This window comes from Dioscorea cayenensis, chromosome 4, assembly GCF_009730915.1.
Source record: "Dioscorea cayenensis subsp. rotundata cultivar TDr96_F1 chromosome 4, TDr96_F1_v2_PseudoChromosome.rev07_lg8_w22 25.fasta, whole genome shotgun sequence".
NCBI lineage: Eukaryota > Viridiplantae > Streptophyta > Magnoliopsida > Dioscoreales > Dioscoreaceae > Dioscorea > Dioscorea cayenensis.
In genome coordinates this window covers 7,027,246-7,047,275 of record NC_052474.1, presented here as the reverse complement: position 1 = coordinate 7,047,275, position 20,030 = coordinate 7,027,246, and the positions used below count along the sequence as shown (strand labels likewise).

General features: G+C 34.3%; 3 protein-coding genes across 4 annotated transcripts; 1 reads left to right on the top strand and 2 right to left on the bottom strand.

Moving 5' to 3' along the window:
* Positions 1 to 338: 338 nt before the first annotated feature.
* LOC120259063 lies at positions 339 to 3,925 on the bottom strand. The gene is given in 9 exon segments (XM_039266598.1): positions 339 to 712; positions 851 to 890; positions 1,005 to 1,118; positions 2,000 to 2,084; positions 2,166 to 2,298; positions 2,402 to 2,527; positions 3,149 to 3,246; positions 3,356 to 3,470; positions 3,707 to 3,925. Coding segments are annotated over 9 exon segments (1,038 nt in total). The 5' UTR covers positions 3,881 to 3,925; the 3' UTR covers positions 339 to 559.
* Positions 3,926 to 4,752: 827 nt separating this feature from the next.
* On the bottom strand, positions 4,753 to 8,141 carry LOC120258627 (proline-rich receptor-like protein kinase PERK8). The gene is given in 9 exon segments (XM_039266084.1): positions 4,753 to 4,944; positions 4,946 to 5,053; positions 5,138 to 5,299; positions 5,899 to 6,046; positions 6,327 to 6,403; positions 6,511 to 6,581; positions 6,663 to 6,743; positions 6,844 to 7,257; positions 7,358 to 8,141. Coding segments are annotated over 9 exon segments (1,926 nt in total). The 3' UTR covers positions 4,753 to 4,863.
* A 4,028-nt stretch (positions 8,142 to 12,169) lies between these two features.
* Positions 12,170 to 19,976, top strand: LOC120259057 (ubiquitin-like-specific protease 1D). Of its 2 annotated transcripts, none has more exons than XM_039266591.1 (13): positions 12,170 to 12,466; positions 12,623 to 12,674; positions 13,001 to 13,089; positions 13,302 to 13,450; positions 14,494 to 14,571; positions 14,663 to 14,692; positions 14,770 to 14,865; positions 15,978 to 16,080; positions 17,392 to 17,486; positions 17,921 to 18,043; positions 19,031 to 19,145; positions 19,314 to 19,421; positions 19,515 to 19,976. In XM_039266591.1, the coding sequence occupies exons 1-13, from the start codon at positions 12,179 to 12,181 to the stop codon at positions 19,710 to 19,712; spliced, it is 1,524 nt and encodes a 507-aa protein (XP_039122525.1). In that variant the 5' UTR covers positions 12,170 to 12,178; the 3' UTR covers positions 19,713 to 19,976. The 2 variants fall into 2 exon arrangements, with proteins under 2 accessions (XP_039122525.1, XP_039122524.1); XM_039266590.1 differs by having other exon boundaries at positions 13,185 to 13,450.
* Positions 19,977 to 20,030: the final 54 nt, after the last annotated feature.

Genomic DNA, 20,030 nt, shown 5'->3' with positions numbered 1-20,030 from the left:
AGAGTTCTTTGGAATTAGTTTCTGGACTTGGTTTTGGGGTTACAATGGAAATTTTAGAACCAGGTCAGGACTCAGGAGAAGGTTCTGTGAAGGTGAATGGCTATATCTTTGTTGTGACTTGCGAGTTATGAACTTATGAGAGAAAACCCAACTTTTTAACAGATCCATGCAGGTCATGTCCATAATAATAATTGTCCACATGGCCAGCCTGTTTGCTGCTTCACTGGCGCAATGCAACCGGGTCTACGATTTGTTTACATGCATAATTAATAAACATAATTGAGGAGAGATGAAGTTAATGTACTACTACTCTAGATCATTAATAACAAAACGAAATCTGAGCAGAAGTGTGAATAAATGAGACATTGTGTCTAATAATAACTAATAGAGTTTGCATCTGTTTTCTTGATAGCAAGCAGTGAATACAGAAAAAAATAAAAATAAAATGCTTTGCCAGAATCCAACTTGTTATAACAACGCCAAATTGACCCCTTAAAGAAAGTGTCTTTTAAATGACCATGTATTATAGGTAGCAGTCTGTGTTTTAAGATATCTTCTACTACCTTAACCACCATCGTTGAATTGCTGATACTGCACCATTCAAGAAAGGGGCATGTTGATGAATGTATGGGGTTACAGTCCGACCGATTTTCCCCCACACACTCTGGTGATAGCCGGCGGTGGCAGGAGAATGATACATGAGCTTCAGTAGCTGTGATCCACAAAGAAAATAGGTCAACAGTTGAGAATTATAGCAGGGGAAAAACACAGAAATAACTAATAGGTTTAGTGATTTAGTTCATGATGTACACAACCAAAACCAGGTTAGTCTAAGGCCCAGGAAAAATACCTGCCAGTACATGAAAGTTTGAATGATATTGCGCTGCCACCTGCATCAGAAAAAACTTGAGTTTCAATTTCCACAATCCAAATAGAGCGAAAGACATAGAAGATAAATTATAGAAAGAATGAGATGATTAGAAGGTATGAGGTGGTTCACTGACGAGAACAAGGAGACAATAAGCAGGAATCCCAAAGCTATCTCCACATTTGAACTTAGGATGTTGAGTGTAGTGATGTTCGCTTCTACCCACGAACAAGGTTCATCCAAATATTTCCTGTTCAATAATCAAGCAGCGACGATTGTGTCATATGGCAAATGAAATCTCAATGTCCTGGTTTATGGTTCTAAATCTTCCTATCTAAAACTTAAAAAATTTCACATGTTATATCATGCTTACAAAATTGAACACCAATGCCAGATGGATATAAATATCAGTGCCTAAATTAAAACATCAGAGAGAGAGAGAGAGAGAGAGAGAGAGGGTGTGCTAACTGCTAACAAAGAATCACATGATAAGCTGTGAGCAGGTTCTCTATTGATCCAGACTTACAACTGATGCCCTTGGAAACCACTTGACATGCTAACAAGTTAACAAACTAGGGAACGGACAATGCCATGAAAGTAGAATTCAGGTGTAGCAAGCAAGGCACATGAATCTACCAACTTGTAAATTGTAATGGTAAACCAAATAATGTATGATATAGTTAAAGGGACAGGTTAATGTTATTCTCCTTTTGATACAAGAGTGGCTGAGATATTTCATGGATCAAATATGATCATGCTCCTTTATTCACAATGTGCGACTAATTCAATTATCATGATCCTTGCAATCCACTGTTAGGTATTGCATTGGTGGTAGGAACACATTCAGCTTCCTTAACTTGAAATGACTGATGTATTTTGATATTATTAAACAAATAGAATTTGGACAAAAAAGTGAAATATTAAAATAAAAACTTTTCATTCGACATCTAGCATGCCGTGTGTGCAACTCTAGCATTTTCATAAATTTACTTGTGACCTGGGACAAAGCATAAAACATACTGTAGTTACGGTTAATTTCACATAAAGAGCTTACTCCTTAAGGTAAATAAAAATCTCTACTTGCTCATGATAGTTCAAATTAAAGAATTATTAAAACATGCTAAAACGCACCGGTATAGCGTGGAATTTGAGAAATTCCGCCTAAGAAACTTGGCAACATGCTCTAGTGCCCAGCAAAGGACAGGTATCAAAGCAACTGTCACCAATACACACATCAATTAGCATCATAAATTGCTAATTCACAATTCTATAGTAGGATGTTCTCAAATAATGAAACAATGCCCTTACATTTAAAAGTGTAGTTGAGATGAAACAAACATTAATGAGTAGAGGAAAGGTATAAAGTCCTTGGCCGCAACTACAGATTGAAGCCATGTTTGAATGGCGGGCATATTCCATCCACTGGGTTTCTGAAAGAGAAGTTTTTATACATAAATTAATGAAAACTACCAAAAAAAGGCAAAAACAATAACCAGAAAAGAGAAACTCAAAGAAAATCATAAAGAAGTTTACCCCATGGAGAGTGTATATTGAATACAATGAAGAACATGTGGTGCCCAGCAAGGATAAACGGTAAGCCTTGTTTGAAATATTTCTTGGCACAAGGGGAAGAAGTCCAAGAACAGAAACAACTAAAACCTGCCAAGTACAAACATAGATATGATCTAGAACAGCCATATATACAATAAATAGAAGTAAAGAGCTACACCATTTTGTGTGACAAAAATTTTAAAACATCATAAATTGACATTATGGAAAGACCATCAGAGCTCAAGATAAAAGTTTGTAGTTTTGGTCTAAACTAGCTCCCATTGGGATAAGTTCATCTAATTAAGTTTAAACTCAATCCTAGCATGACCATAAAAAAAAAAAAACAAAGTTTGTGGTTACAAAAATTTTAAAACATCATAAATCGACATTATGGAAAGACCATCAGAGCTCAAGATAAAAGTTTGTGGTTTTGGTCTAAACTAGCTCCTATTGGGATAAGTTCATCTAATTAAGTTTAAACTCAATCCCAGCATGATCATAAAACAAAGTAGAACAAGACATCATTTCTAATCATCCGTTTTCAGCATAGAAGGACAAAATTAACTTTTGTCGCAGCAGCAAAGTCGTCAAATGCGAAGTCAGCTACAATCACTTCAATTGTAAGCCTCCATTCATGCATTCATCAATAAAAACAAAACTGAGAAAATTATGAATAGAGAAAGCCTTAAGATTCCTAGCAGGAACATTTCACACAATATTTCACCATACCCAAGCATTGGCAGAGAAATGAATGCTCCGCCGATCCAATCGTTGCGGAGTTGTGTTCCTTGTAGACGCTGATGATGTTCCAGACCCAGCACTAGGCCCTGCTTATCAAAATTAAGCATTAGGCATTAAAAAAACAATTTTTCAGCAATATACTTTCAGCAATAAGACAAGAAATCAAACTCCACCCCCACCCCAACCCATCCATACCAGTGCTGCGAGGCCTTGAGTTTTCATTGGCCGGAGTAGATGAAGATGTTGTTGAAGCCCTCGTCGGCTGGGATGAACTGCTCGGCGCCATCGGCTCCACAACCAAACCGGGATCCTAAAATCACACAACAAACTAACAATAACAGCCTCAAAACAACAACTTTAAAACAAAAAACCTCCAAATTCATAAATTTTTCAGCAAATAACCACGATATTCAGCCAAAATGAAAAAACCAAAAGAAAACCTAAACCAAAAACATTAAAAAATTATAAAAAAAAACAAAAACCACGCAAAAATGGAAACAAGATATCAAAAAAAGATCAAAATGGAACAAAAGGAAACGAACGAACGATGTGGCGCTGGTAGAACTTGCGCTTGAAGTGATCGCGAACATCGGTTCGAGAGGCCATATGGGGAGGGATGAGGACGTTGGCCCAGTAGTCCTTCCATCGAGGATCGTTCTCGTACTCGTACGCCGCCGCCGCGATCTTCTTCAGCCTCTGCGGATCCCCCTCTTCCTCCATCTCTCTCTCGTCTCTCTCTCTCTCTCTCTGTCTCTCTCTCAGAGAATTTTTTATGGGGTAAATTATGTCTTGGTCCTTGAATATTTTTATTTTCACAGATTAATTTTATTTTTTTTATTTACGAAATAATCGTCACTATTTTCGTCGATTTTATCTATTAGTCAAATGATCTTTCTAAAACCACACAAATTTCTTATATATATCATTTACTTTTTCTTTATTTTAAGGGAAGTGACATTTTTAAAAAGCAAGATTTTTTTTTTTTTCTGAGTTTTGAAATTTTCACTATGGAGCATAAGATTTCATAGATTTCTTTTAAAAATAATTAATAATTAGATGTAAATTAAAAAGAAAAAATTACATGAGAGACTTACATCACTCAGAAAAATTATTAATTATTCGTTAGTCTTCTGTGTTTAAAACTGTGTTGGTTAAAAAAAACCTCCTATTTTTTTTTAAGTACTGTTATTTTTGTTTTTTTTTGTTTAGAAAGCGACCAAAGGACCGAACTCAGAGACGAAACACGTGAGGAAAGCAACGCTCAGAACCGCGCCCTCACCTTGCATCGAGATGGGTGATCGAAACTCGCAGAGCCCACGCCGACACTCGGCGCGAACATCCCACGTAAGGGGACTCACGCCATTGATAGGCCAAAATGATCGTTGGCTAAGTTTTTGCTTTGAGTCTTGTTTTCTTTTATGCTGTTGAGTCTAGCTTTTGTAGCTCTTTTAACCAAAAAAAAAAACACAATATTTGGAGTTATTAATCATACAAAAATAACAAAAAAAATCTCAAATTTTTCACAAATTTTTCACATTGAATGAATTTACAAGTAACCACAAAAATCTTGATACAGAATGACCTCCAAAACTGGAATAACTGAAGAAAAACACTCTTTTCCACTTTATAATCAGTAATGCAGCAGAAATGATTTTCTCACAATAACAAATGAAAGAATGGCTACATATTTAACCCAAACATGTTCACAAATTTCTTCGAATTCTCCAGCTATTTCTGCTTAACTCACTGCTAAAATCATGACTTCCGAAAGGCATTCTCTGAAAGTATATTAATTTCTGCAGAATGCTGCGCTGAATCAAAGATTTCACTCTGTCCCGGTTGAACTCCATTGTTAAGATCTGTATCTACTAAAGTATCAAGAGCTCTCACCACCTGATACATTACAATTTCTTTCTATTAGATGCTAGTATGATGACATCTAGCTTTTTGATTGAGAGAAGTACTGAATTGACTTGCCTGAATCATTCGCGGCCTCATCAGTGCTGAATGTCGAACACAAGTTGCTGCAGCTTCAATCATACGAAACATTTCGCTTTTGTTGTACTTATTCTGGAGCTTTGGATCTAGTAGTCCTTTGAATTCTCCAGTTTCAAGTGCATGAAGTAACAAAGGCCGAGCCTGAGATTATTTGATGTTGATGTTTCAGAATTATTATTCAAGTATGCACTGGCTTTGGAACACATAATTAAATATAAATTGTTTGTGATAATTGCCTTTATAAACACAAATACATTTAAACCACATTGTATCAATTCCTTTTCCTCTCCAAAATTTCAAACAATATAATCGCTTTTTTTTAATCGAAACATCAAAACTAATGATGCGTAAGAAAGTTTGCATGATCTAATATAGAGATCGTCACAATATAGTACAGATACACCATGTAACATCTTAATACATCTAACATAAACAAATGAAAATTTATGAAGTTCAAGTAACACAAAGACTTATTTATTTAGCTTGTGTGAGATACATTTAATCCATATTGTATCAATCCTTTTAGATGAACACTCAATTCACTCAATTCAATTTTTTTCCAACAACAGTAAAGTATCAGCTGATTCTTTAATTTATCATCGCAATTTTGCAAAGGAATGTGAAATGCTTTTGTGAATCCAAGCATCAAAACCATCCTAAATAAATGAAGACTTCTGAAGTTTAATAAACACAGAACCTTTTTAACTTGTGAAGAGATGCAATGAAAAGGAAAAGCCTACCCATTCAACAAGACTTTCATCTCCCAAAGGCTGAGATGCATCCACAGGCTTTCTCCCAGTAATAAGTTCCAGAAGAACAACTCCGAATGAATATACATCCGATTTAGCGGTCAGCTTCCCTGTTGATGCATATTCTGGGGCCAAGTATCTGAAAAAACAGCATAGTATCATCTAAAAGGATTGATACATTAACAGTATCATTGTGACTTGTCAAATTGTGTACATTAATAGCAGAATAACAATGCAAAGAGATTCTTCTTGAGTGTATATCTTCTGTGCAAACTTCAAGCAAATGATTAGTATTTTGATCTATTTTGTATATACAATATATATCACTGTCAAGACTGCATTTATTCATAGATACTGATATGAAAAATCAGAAAGGGATCAATTCAATTATAAACTTTCTAAACAATATTTTCACCTACCCAAATGTCCCCATTACGCGTGTAGTTACATGCGTGGAGGTATCCATACTCAATCTTGCAAGTCCAAAATCAGAAACCTAATTCATTAACACAGGTAAAATGTCAATCATAAGAAAAGGAATTAAAGAAACAGAAGAAACAAGATAATTTGTTCAGAGGTCACAGCTCACAGATTGCAGATAACCTGAGCTTCAAAGTTGTTATCTAGTAGAATGTTTGAGGACTTGATATCTCGATGAATAATTCGAGGATGGCCTGGTGAAACAAAGAGAATTATATGTTTCAGAATTACCATTTGATACTACTGTAAACATAGAAGGAGAAAGAAAATATTACAATCTTCATGCAGATATGCTATTCCACGAGCTGCACCGGCAGCTACCTTAACTCTTGTTGGCCAATCCATAACCCGGCTTCCTTGCTCTGCAAATCAAAATTCATGTACAATGGCAATCACATCTTAGAACTCAATTATAGTCATCAATAAACCAATTTTTGAGTGGAAAGTATAGCTTACCATGAAGATGATGGTAAAGAGTATTGTTTGGGACATAGTCATAGACAAGCAATCTTTGATTCTCAGAAATGCAATAACCTACAAGAGAAACTAAATGTCGATGGTGCACTCGACTAATGATCTCAACTTCGGCTCTAAATTCCCGTTCCCCTTGCGCGCCACCTACTTTCAGCTGTTTGACGGCCACCTCTCTTTTATCCGGCAAACAACCTTTGTACACACAACCAAATCCACCTTTGCCTAAAAGGCTATCATGGGAGAAGCCATTGGTACATTCTAACAACTCCTCATAGGTAAAGCACAATGTTAAGCTGCCTAAACTCTGGTGAGATGGAGAGTAGAAGAACATATGACTACCAGTTCCAGAGCCATGCTTAACAAGAGGACCTGTTGGTGGCCTTGAATACAATGAATCTGATTGAAAATAAATGGAAAACATTCAATTCAATCCAAACATCAAGTTTAGAAAACAAAGTAGATAGATAGATCGATAGATAGATATCAATTGAATCACCTAATGGCTGTGGTAAAGAACCAAGAGAAGAAGCAGGAATGGCAGAGTTTACTGAATTGCCACCGATTGCAGGCCTCCTGCGCTTCTTCACAAACCAAAAGACTGCTCCTACTAAACTAAGCATCACAATACCAGCAACAACAGCAAGGGAAGTGACTGCTGCTGTCTTAAACACGATATCGCTGGAGCTGCCTCGTCGCGGTGCCGGACTTCTTGAGGGTTTAGTCATGTTGGAATGAGAACCACTGTGCCTAGGAGGAGGTGGTGGTGGTGGTGGTGGTGGTGGTGGAGGATGAGGAGCAGGTAAAGGTGAAGTCTTGGGTGATGGAGCTGATAGTACTGGTGGAGGTAACGGCGGCAGAGGCGGCAATGGAGGTGGTGGTGATGGATAAAGAAAAGGTGGTGGCGGTGAAAGATAAACCGGAGTTTGCGGAGATGGAGGTGGTGATACTCTAGGAGGCAATGCTGGAGGAATGGGTTGAGGTGGTGGTGGAGATGATAGTAGCATTGGAGGAGGAGGAGGAGATGCCATTGGAGGTGGTGGAGAAAAGTAAGGAAGAGTAGGTGGTGGTGGTGGTGGTGGTGGAGGTGATAGTGGCAATGAAGGAGGAGGAGACAGCATTGGAGGGGATGGAGAAGAGTAAGAAGGAGTAGATAATGGTGCATTTGGAGGTGGGATTGATGGAATTGGTGATGAAGAAGACAGAGGAGGAGCAATGGAGATTGGAGATGGAAATCCATAGTAGCCATTGCCATTGCCATTGATAGGAGGGATTGCTGCCATTGTTTCAGATTGACTGAGACAAGAACTCAGAGAAATCTCAAGTTGTACTGCATTTGCATGTTTCAGTTCTCAGAGACTCATACAAGTCTGAAACATCTGAATCAATTCAGCATTTTTTGCTAAAAATGCAACTATGCAAGAACAAAGTCTTCTCATGATGATGATGATGATGATGATGATGATGAAGGACATTGGAAAACGTGGCAACGACTTGGGAGAGGGATTGATGAGCGGTTGTGGTTGGCTAGCTGGACAATGACTAGCTTTTGTTATCTCAATGTCAATGGCTGTGTCTTTTTATAATATTAGTGAAGACTAAACTAGATTAACTAGTTTCAAGTTGGTGATTAATGACTTTATTTATTGCTTAATGGAACAAGGTTCTTTCAAAGTGCTCCTTTTGTCTCTGTTTGGTGAGGCAAAACTAGATTAAGTTGGTGATTATAATTCATTAAAGGGTAAGGGTAAGGGTATGCTTAATTGAATTGCACATTTGCTCTCTCTTTTGTTGAGTATAAACCGGTGGTGATTAATGGTTTAATGGAATGCTTGATGTTTTTTGTTTAAGATTTCTCACTTTCCGAGGTGATTGAATGGCTCAATGCTTAGTTTACACCATAGTAAATCATATAAAGCTTCATTTGATTAATATGATACATATTACCCTTGCGAATTGGATAAAAAAAAGAATAAACCACTTCCATTTAAGAAAAGTAAAAATTCAAATAGATCCACTAAAAATGATCCGACCATATAAACATAAATAGAAAAGCTAAAAAAACGATGACGAAAACATCTCCCGCCCTGCAAGAAATCAAGTAGTGGAGATGTAAAGCTAATCCTCCAGTTGAGTCAAAAACTCAAAATCTCCTTATCTCCATTAGACACGCCCGCCACATCCGAGTAAGTCTCCAACAAGGTCAGGCTATGACGAACACTAGGGATGAAGTCGTCTAGCTTCTTTTTTCTAGCCTCGGGCACTGCAGAGAGCCAAAATAGGAACAAATGATTAATCTTAGTGATAGTTATAGTAGGAGGCGATGAAAGACCATTAAAAATATAATCATTTTGAGTAAGTCAAATACTCCAATCTAACACTTTATCATGAAAATTTTGATTAAAATTGTTGAAAAGTTTAATACCCAAGCAACACTAGCTCTTTTGTAAAAAGGGTTGATTTTATTTTTTTGAAATATATGACAAGCATTACTAGGAGTGTACGTATTGAAATTAAACATTCAGCTCGTGTGCTCTCACCCAATGATGAAGTGCCGGTTGCAAGCCTACGCCCACAACCAGAGAATTGTTATTACTAGACTTAGACTCTAAAACTTTTGATATCTCATATCAGCGCCGTTCATATAGGGCCAATTTTGTTAGACTATAAATTCTTCGGTGTATTGATTTTTTTGTACACATGCCCTTGACAGTTTTGCACTCCTTGCATTTGTCAATATATATATATTAAAATTCAGCTTCCTTGAACTCATTTACTTGTTGAAGTTGTGATTTGGATGTTGGTATAAAAGGCAAATGTAAATGAATTAGATGGTGGTTTAAAATGATCGGTTTATTTACTCATTAGAAACTTGTTAACAGTGGAAGGTAAACGAGGGTTAGGCAATAAATAATTTACAGAAAAGAAGAATATTATACATAATTTTCAAAATCTTTGTTTGAAGTTATTTATTTTGTACAAACTATGGATAATTTACTACAGGTAAAATAAATCATAATCATAGTATTGATGAGATGATATAAAATTGATAAGAGACTTTTAGCAAGCAATGGTTGTTGGGGCCGAGCAAGTGTCTTAATCCATGCTCCATCCTCCATGGACGACCACTCTCCCTATATATTTAATTTTCATTTATTTAAGCAATGGAAATAAACATAGATTACAAAATAAAACAGCTTTTGTTGTTGTGTGGTTGTTGTAGTGAAGTGTATCACCCTGATGATTGGGTTCGCTTCAGTCTGGTCTTGTTTTAATGTTGGTTTTTTAGGTTATTTCTTTGGCCTATGCATGTTATGTTGCTTTTCCTTATCTAATTTACCCAATTTTTTTTTAATAAATAAATAAAAATAAAATAAAAGAGAATTTTTTGGTTATTAAAATGGGTAAACCAAGAGGTTTTTTTTTTAAGTTGATAAACTACGATTTCATTAAAATAATACTTCCTCCGTTCTATTTTAGTTGTCACATTTTAGAGCTCTTTTACGTTCTTTTTTTTTCAATAATTACAATCAACTATTTGTCTATTTCCAAATAAATATTTTCAGTTTTTCAATAGTAGAAACACATTTCCAATATTATTTTAAAATATATTTTATATTCCCAACAAATAAATCATTTAATGTGAAACATGTTTACAAAACTACTGAATTAATTAGTAAAAAATAAAATAGGGGTAGTTTTAATGGAGTTTTCAATAGGGGTAGTTTTGGAAAGTAAATAATTTTTTTTTATAAAATTTAGGTAGCTAACTAACTTTAACCAATTTTTTTAATTGATGTGAATTAAGTAAAGTCGACAATTAAAAAATAAAATATGGGTAAAATTACTAAACATGATATTACCAAAACATGGCTCCTTGCCAAAACTAAGATGAACATACAAATACTCCCTCAAGTTCCTTTTTGCTTATCAATTCAACTTAATTCTCACCTATTAAGAAAAATTGGCTGAAGTTAGTAACTTAAAATTTATAAAAAATATATTAATTTTTCAATATTACCTTCATTTAAAATATACTTTGAAAAATATATAGTTGAATATAATTTGTCGAAAGTTGCAGAAGTATATTAAACATTAAAAATAAATTTGAAAAAAAGTTATATTTAATATTGCACAAAATTTTTAAATAGATAAATAAAAAAAAACAAAGAAAAGTTTCACAATGAGACAAGTGGAGTAAATATTAACGAAGAGAGTATTAGATAAATTTTTCTTGCACGGAATTCAATTCCGCACACCCATTATTTTGATGACTTGCAGCTAAATAATCAAGTGATTGTAAAAAAAAATTATTTATTTGAAAAAGAGATTTTAAAGATTAAATTGCATGAGGATTTTGCACTGAGGATTGGGGAAGAATTACCACTAAACTTGATTTGGGTTGTCAAAATTATTCAAAACATCAGCATGACATACACAAAGTGTTTGTGTTATTGTTAAACTAAACTCACCTGAAATTTTCCAGATGTTAAGAAACAGTTGCTGTATGGTTTCTACTTTCTAGGCTAAAAGCCCGAAAGTCATTAGAATGATCCATATTACTTGTGACTCAACCCAACCATGTATATTACCTATTTTATTTATTATTATTATTTTAAATCGATCCTCCAAATCTAGATATTTAATTTTTTTTATAAAATAGATAAACTATAAATTATTAAAATAAACAGAATAGTATAGAACTGAAATGCAAACTAAGAAAACTATAAACAAGTAGTAAAATGACCAAAAAAGCCCAACAAAATCCAAGCAACACACACTAGAATATAAAAGTCCACTAGAAGTGGAAGGAACAAAAAAAAAGAACCGCTCATAGGGGAAAAAGAAAACCATAACAATCCAATATTAATTTTTTTTTAAAACGATAAACCCTATATTAATTTAAAAATCGAGATTTGAATGAACTCATCAAAGTTGGATAAATCATAGCAATCCAATATTAATTTTTTTTAACAAAAAATGATAAACCCTATATATAAAGTTTGCGCACAGATTAATAACTAATTGTCTAATCGGCACAATTTTTAATAAGGATGAAGAATTTGGACTATTAGTCAACACCCATGACTAATGATTTATTATCATTATTATTTTTGATAAATCATGAGCTCAAAATTTTTTTACTGTCTCACTCTTGTTTTCAGTAATAAAACGAAAACAAATTTGTTAGTGTACGCGTCTTTATATTAAAACATTATATAATTATATATATATATATATGATTTTTTAAAATAAATAAAAAAGATATTATAAGTCACGATGTGGGCCATCCCCAAAAACACGACGAGGAGAGAGCCCGATGAAAAACATGCCACTCCGCCTAGACTGGGACGCTATATTTCGCCGCGGAGCCGCACCACCGCCGGAGTTAGAGGTCGTGACCTCCGATGAGCCGGCGCCAAGTGAAGCTTTTCCGGTGAACGAGCTCTCCGATCATGACCTTGAGACGAAGATCCGCAGGCTTCATGAACTCCTTGATGGTGGTTTCATCCTTAAGAGACTGCAGGATAATGGCGCCAAACTCCATTCAAATCTCTCCCAATTCGAAGAAGAGTTCCGTCGAAGAAATCTTTTGAGGAAGCAGAAGGTGAGCATTTGATTGATCTGTAGTTTTGGATGTTAATTATAAAAGAAAAAAAAAAAATTGGGATAGTTTATCTTTGTAACTTTGTTTTTGTGAAGAGATGGGAAAGTTTGGCCTTTTGTGAAGGGTTTTTTGAGTTATTTGGTTTGTTTCTAATAGGATTCTGAAGCGAGAGGAAGGACAACTCAATTGAAGATCAAATCTTCAACTGGTGAGTTTTGAAGCTTGTGGAATGATCTTATGGGATAAATATATCTAATTTTAACAGTTAGATTGATGGGAAATCGAAGGACATATCGTTTGTAAAAGGTTTAGCATAAATCGTGTCTTTTTTTTGTGTGAAGTTAGAAGATTAGAAGATTATAACAAAATAATGAAGTATTGAAAAAGAAGACATGCTTTATTTGTTTATTATGAAGTAATTGTGTGTGTGTGTGTGTTTACTTGTTTCCGGTTTCCATATTGTAAGAAGTGATCATAGATACTTTTCTACCCATTCTAATATATTTTAAATGATTAAGTTTTCTTTGCTTGCAGATGTGATTAGTAATCTAGATTACAGTCGTATGTCATCAAAGACAAAATCTTCATCTGTGTTTCATTTTTCTAAGAAATTGGAAGACAAGGTTAGTATTACATGTATGCTTTTCTTTGTCAGAACCTTGATTTTTCATGAATTTCTTGTGTTTTTTGTAAATGCATTTTCATTATCTATAATCAGGCGTGCACTGCATTTAATGAGGAGCTGAGTTTTATTGGTCAACATAAGCAAAAAAGTTTAGGGATAGAACAACATAAAGCGAATAAATTCAGACATAGTGATGTATTCTCTTCTCAGCCAGCTAAAACGTCTTTCAGAGGATTGCCTTTCCGTTTCTTGCTTGGTGTAAAGAAAGACAGGTTTTCAAATGGTGGTCAGACAGATAGTGGATCATCTAACAGTTCATTATATGAAAAGAGAAAATTTTCTGGTCGAATTTTAAGGAGGTATGTCTTGATGATTTAGTTAACGTTTTCTAGGAATTTTACATCTACTAGTTCGAACTTTAATTGTTCTGTATGTGATATTTTAATCAGTGTGGCTGGATAATATATGTTGTTATTGTCCATGTTCATATTCATATTCATTCACTACTTCAATTACAAAATCAAATTTGATGTATGTGACAACTGAACTTACTCATTTCCCTTCCTTGTACTGATTCTTTCCTCTTTTATACTGGTTTTGCAATTTTTCTCATGATACAGTGCTTTTCTTTTGTTTGTTTGTTTGTTTGTTTTTGTTTTTTTGGTTGTTGTTGCTAATGTGATGTCTTTGTGTTAATTGGTTTCTTTCAAATGCAACTTGCTACTCATGACTTAGTTTCCGGTCTGGAAATTAAATTTCTTGAAGCCAACAAAGATGCCCCTTTGGTTTTACAGTTTTTGTTTTTACACTTTTGGTACAGAAAGTTTATTCATATTCTTTTGGTCATTAGTTTATACTTGCTGTAAATTAACTGGCAAGCATCTGAGAACATAACGCTTCAACAGCATGGTGACACAATCATATATGGTGAATTGAATTCAGACTATAATATGTTATTATTAGACTTGGAATCAGTAAATAACACAACTTATGAACCAATCTCTTAGGATCAAGCTTTTGTTGTTCTGTTCTTAAAGTTTGCCATCTTCACTAAAATTAAATTAAAATGGCATTGTTTTCCTTTGTTTATATGCCTTCAAATTATGTACTAAGTGATCTCAATGATTAGTGCTAAGGTTCTAGTGTTAATTAACATAAATTGTCATTGTAATTGCTAGACCGTGATACTCTTAATTGTATATATATATATTTTTTTGAACTGACTTTACATGACATATCCTGATCTTTAATCTTATATAAATGTGGTTCTGAATGTTAAAATGAGAGTAAAATTAGCTGCCTTCTATAATTAACTGGAAGGGTACTTAGCCCCTGCTTCTAAGAAAAGGCAAGATCTAAAAGGTTGCCATGATTAGACTGACTTGATATTCATGAAATTAAGGCAGGTAAAAGATTTTGTTATTTTGGACGAAGAGGCACATTCTACACAACCAGTGAATGAGACTATGTTTCACGAATGGTAAATGGAACCCTTACAATCATCTTAAATTTTGTATTATTTTTCTTGCCAAAAATTGTTCTGTGTGATGGCTAATGTTATTCATTTTCAGGAGGGAGGCCAAAGTTTACTACCCCTCTAGGTGCGCCATTTTTTTTTCCATTAAAAGAAATTGGTCCAAATTTGGATTTGAACTCTTACATTCTTTTCTGTGGCCAGGGATGACCCGGAATCTGTTGAGCTTTCCTACTCAGATATAAAATGCCTAGATCCTGGATCGTACTTAACCTCTACAATAATGAATTTTTACATTCAGTAAGTCTTCATTTCATTTATTGTTGATCACCTCTTTCAAGTTAATTTACAGTTTATTCATGTTCAGATGTTGCTTATCATTTTCTTTCAAGTTTCAACCATATAAGCCCATCATACAAGCTGTGTAAATTATTCTTAGTTTTTGTTTTGTTTTGTTTTTTTTTCTTTTGGCTTAATGCTTTGTTTCGAGGTGTAATTGCCTTTTCTTGTGAGTGTGGTTTCCTAGATTCTCTAGGTGTAATTGCTTAGAAAACCTAGGTGTTAGCCTATCTTGCATTATTTCTTTTTATTTCGATCATGATGAGAATGCAAGGCATGAAGTTTGGGTTGCCTTTGAAGTCTCACCATATATCGTTGAGGTCCATTTCATGGGATTTTTAGCAAAAGATTTTTTACATATGCTATACAGAGTAGGTTTCATACATTGGGGATGAAAAGGAGTGATTGAAGGGGCAAAGATATAGCATTGGCAATGGGGTATATATGGATGGAGCAGAAGAGTATCTTGTGATTTGTCTAATTAATTGAGGCTTTGCTGTTGCTTATGTTGTTATGTGGACTTTTGAAAATAGATTGGGCATTTGAGTTTCTTGAAGGAATTGGCTGTTGAAATGGTTTGTAAATTTCCTCTAATAATTGTCATAAATTGAGTGAGAGGCATTGTTATCAACATTGACAATTAGTGTGCATTCTTTGTATGTCATGATCAGTTGTCAATATGCCATCGATATGTTGCAATGAATATGCTTTCTTTGTATGAGCTTCCTATATCACTTACCATCCCTCTTGGTGCACTGTCCACATATATGAAAAGTGTATCACAATAGGGATTGCACATCCAAGTTTATTAGACATGATGAGTTGCTGATATGCTTACAAATTTTGTTTAGTCATTAGCTATGAAAATTACTCATCTGTATGTACAATCTACATGCTTTCTTTATCTGAACTACCAATATCATTTATCATCCATCATTATTATACCATATGCATACAGACGTGTATGCATGCATTACCTGAAGATGTGTTCTTGAGAGGTGCTTATTAACTTTCACATGGACTTTGTGTAAATTACACTGTAGTTTTTCCAATAGTTCAGGTTAATTTTGCAGGTATCTACAAAGATCACTTTCTTCAATCAGTAGAGCAAGGGACAAGTATTATATTTTCAACACATATTTTTATGAAAAACTTAAGGAAGCACACTTTTGTGAGGTATGCTATTGTGAATCCATTTGTATGATATCAGATTGAATTTAATATATTTAAGAATATAATCTGTAAACGAATTCCATTTAGGCATATTTGTTTTCTAATCTTTATTTCTGATAATATGACATGAGGACTATACTCCTAAGACAAATACTCTATAAAAAGGATAAACATCTTTGAGATCAGACATTGGACTTTTGCAGTTTGCTAACCTCATAAAAATCCTATATTCATGGACATTATGGGAAAGGCTGCTTTGGTTAAGACTGGTCCTTGCAGCTGAACAAGAAGGCCATGTCAAGCATTGACATTTCACATTGAAGCTCATGACAAGCTTGAACAACCTCTGGATTCCTCGAGACTTGATTTTAGTAGATGATAAGCTTAATGCAAAGAACTATTTCATCTCTAAGGGTAACAATTATAAGTCAGGAACTGCTCAAATGCCTCCCATGAGAAAATGCAGTATATGTTGGAATTGTTATTGACTTCGAGCTTGTATTTTGCTTAAATGCTGCACACTCTTACTTGCTATTTACTGCAGAACCACAATGTATGATATTTTTGGTTTTAGAAGCTGCTCATGTTGCTTCTTGTTGTTTAGCATCCTATTGGTTTATTCAGCTTAAACATAGTTAAGTCTTTATTGCTTTTGTTCTTTTCTTTTTAACCATGCTACCACTAGAGGTAATGAAAGGGCTAGACTTATTATTGTTGTTATTATTTGGTTTTGTAGTTACTGTAGACAGCCTACTTTTGCTCCCTCTCAAACTGCAGTTTCTACATGAAGGAAATCCAACTAGTTTTTAGATCTTTTGAAGAAATTTTCTTTATTCTTTTAGAAAAATGAACATTTGATACTCTCGAATTCTGTTTCTTTTAATTTTTCAGTGTCAGGTTTTGCATTAACTAAGGGTTATAATTAAGAATCTTAGATGATGTTTTTTTTAAATTGTTATGTCATAAAGGAGATTTGTTACTCTGCTTGAAGGCAACAATTTGGTGGTTACTTTTGAATGTGAGGTAGGATAGCATACTAGACATAATATTTGACAACTTAAGCATTGCTGATGTCCTTGAATTTTTGGCTGGATTATAGGTTTGCAGCTGCTTAGAGTACACAGATGAATTGGACAAAATTTTCATAAAGCCTTTTACTTGAGACTTTGGTTTCTATTTCATTATATTATCTTTGCTTACTAGACAAAATTTGGGACAACCAGGGTCTTCCTTTATAATCGTTCTATGCATTTCATTCCAGTAATTGAGTTTATATATGTTTGAGTACATGCTTGACTTGAATTTGTATTATAGGGTGATAAGGGTGCAAGCTTTTTGAAGTTGAGGCGATGGTGGAAAGGTGTAAATATCTTTCAAAAATCTTACATCTTTTTGCCAATTCATGGACAGTAAGTTTCTTCTTATATTGTATTATATGATGGAAACATTTGGCAAACCATAGGGTATCATTCCATGCTTACCATATCCATTACTCATCTTGCACTAAATCTTTGGCAAAAGAATTAATAATTTTTCTCCATTGAATGAACATGTAGAGTTTGGCAGATGGTATGTGCTATGTAGTAATAGTCATTTGATAAGTGGCAAGCAGTAGATAGTATAACTTGGAGTGTGATGTATGTCTAAAAATTTGTTCAGTCCTCTGCTTTAACATGTATCTAGCCTAATAAATCTTGTTTTACAGAATCAATCCCTGTTATCGGTAAGCTCTACTTGAAATAATCTCTATACCCTGAAAATGCTTTTGCTGCCTTTTTTTTAGATTTTTGTATATCCTTAAGCTTCTGAACCTTATAATTGTTCATAATTATTCATATATCAGTTCACACTGGAGCTTGGTTATAATCTGTATCCCAGCGAAGGAAGATGAATCAGGTCCTATCATACTTCATTTGGATTCACTTGGTATTCACAGTAGCCATCCAATTTTTGACATTGTTGATAGGTATGTTGCATTTGAGAGTGGGCTGCTACTGTCATTTTACATCTTTTCTTTCTTTTCTTTTTAAAACTTAAAACATTAAAACACAGTTTGGTTCATTATAGTTCAACCAATAATTGGTGTTATTTTGGATGAATTATCTTGTAGTAGTTTCAATTTGAATATCATTATCTACGGTATCCATTTTAGGTATATTAAAAAAATAATGAGACAGCATGTATTTGAAGAACACATGAAAATTTGTTTTGGCCGCTTTGTAAGTCATTATCTATTCTAGCTATGTTGTATTCAATATTAATCTGTTACTGTTATTTTATATTTTATTTAGCTTAATACACACTTTTTCTTGATTGAAGTTTGATCAGTAATTGCTAATAAATGTATATGAATTGTTACCAATTCTTGCAGTTTGTTTCAATTTGAAGTCATAATTTATGATATCTATTTATTGCTAAAAGTATAGAAGGCATTAGCCATTTATCAGAAATGCATGTACAGACATTATTATGCGAAATATCACACTCTGTATGCTGTAAGCTCTTGCATGATGGCACAGGAGAACGCAGAACTTTAACTTCTAGCAGATTGTACGAGCCTTTTGGATTGACTTTTTTCTACCACCCTACAATAAGAGAGTTGGTATTTCATTTCTTTCCTTTATCAGAGGTCAAGGGTTTGATTTGTGGCTTGTCCACATTTCTCACCAAGAAAAGAAAGTGCTTAATTTTATGAAATAAGCACTTCTGGGGAAAACAGCCAAACAGGCATATTTGTTTTTCAACAAGTGCTTATTTTCTAGTTTGTCCTTAGAAGCTTGTAATTTGGTGCTTCTAGGCATAGAAGCACTTAAAAAGCATTCAATAGAAGCACCTTTGAATAACATAAGCATTTTTGTCAAAAGCCCTATTCAAATGGAGCAGTAGTCTCTTATTATAAGACTTTTCTTGGGTTCAGTATACACTGACTCTGTGATGATTTTGTGCATGGCAGCTATTTAATAGATGAATGGAATTTTGTGAATCAAAGTGCTGCCCCTCTTGATATTCCTTTCTCGAGAGGTATATGGCGATGCCTTCCTGACTGGATTGAGAAGAAAAAGATTAAGGTATTAGCTCTCAAATCTTAATTTACGAATGAATTATTTGACTTGTGAAAGAGTGAAAGAATGAATACAAAATGATATTATCTGATCCTATACAATTTGTATTCCATTTCCTGATTTTCCTCATACCCTGATAATGAACTACTTGTATGTGCAATCTATCTTACCCAGGTTCCTCAGCAAAAGAATGAGTATGATTGTGGTGTATTTGTGCTTTACTACATGGAGAGGTTTATTAGAGAAGCACCTGAAAGGATCCGAGCAAAAGACCTAAACATGGTTTGGCAACCAAAAACACCAAGTACTTCACAAGCCATTAAAATTTTGCTTCATTTATCTGATGAATTTCTTTCTGCCTTATTGTTTTGGTAGTTTGGTAACAAGTGGTTTCAGCCTCAAGAGGCCTCCAACTTGAGAAACAGAATTAGAGCACTTCTTTTAGAAGAATTTGAGAGTGCTAGGCTTGACAATGAAGAAGATCAATTACCGTCATCTTCTGGCTGTTCTGCAAATTGCGAAGAAAAAGATGATCCTGAACCTGATGTTGTGGAATCAATTATGTTGGATTGATCCTGAATTCGATTCAAGTAACTTCACTCCATAAATGTCTCCGGCCGGAGTTATGTACAGAAATAACCCTGAAATTGTTTAATTAGAAGATGCGGAATTATGCAGTAAATAATACTGGGTTGTATCAGCTGTTCATGATTTCTGATATTTTTTGTGTGAGAAAATTTTGTTAGGGTATTTGTACAGGGAAATCTATACATGTTATAAGTTTGACAGGCTGTTCTTTGAGACTTCTACTAAAGAAATTTTACCTTTGTGTGTGCATCTTGCCATTTTGTGAACTCATACTGTGCAATCTTAATAAGGTTGCACAAAATA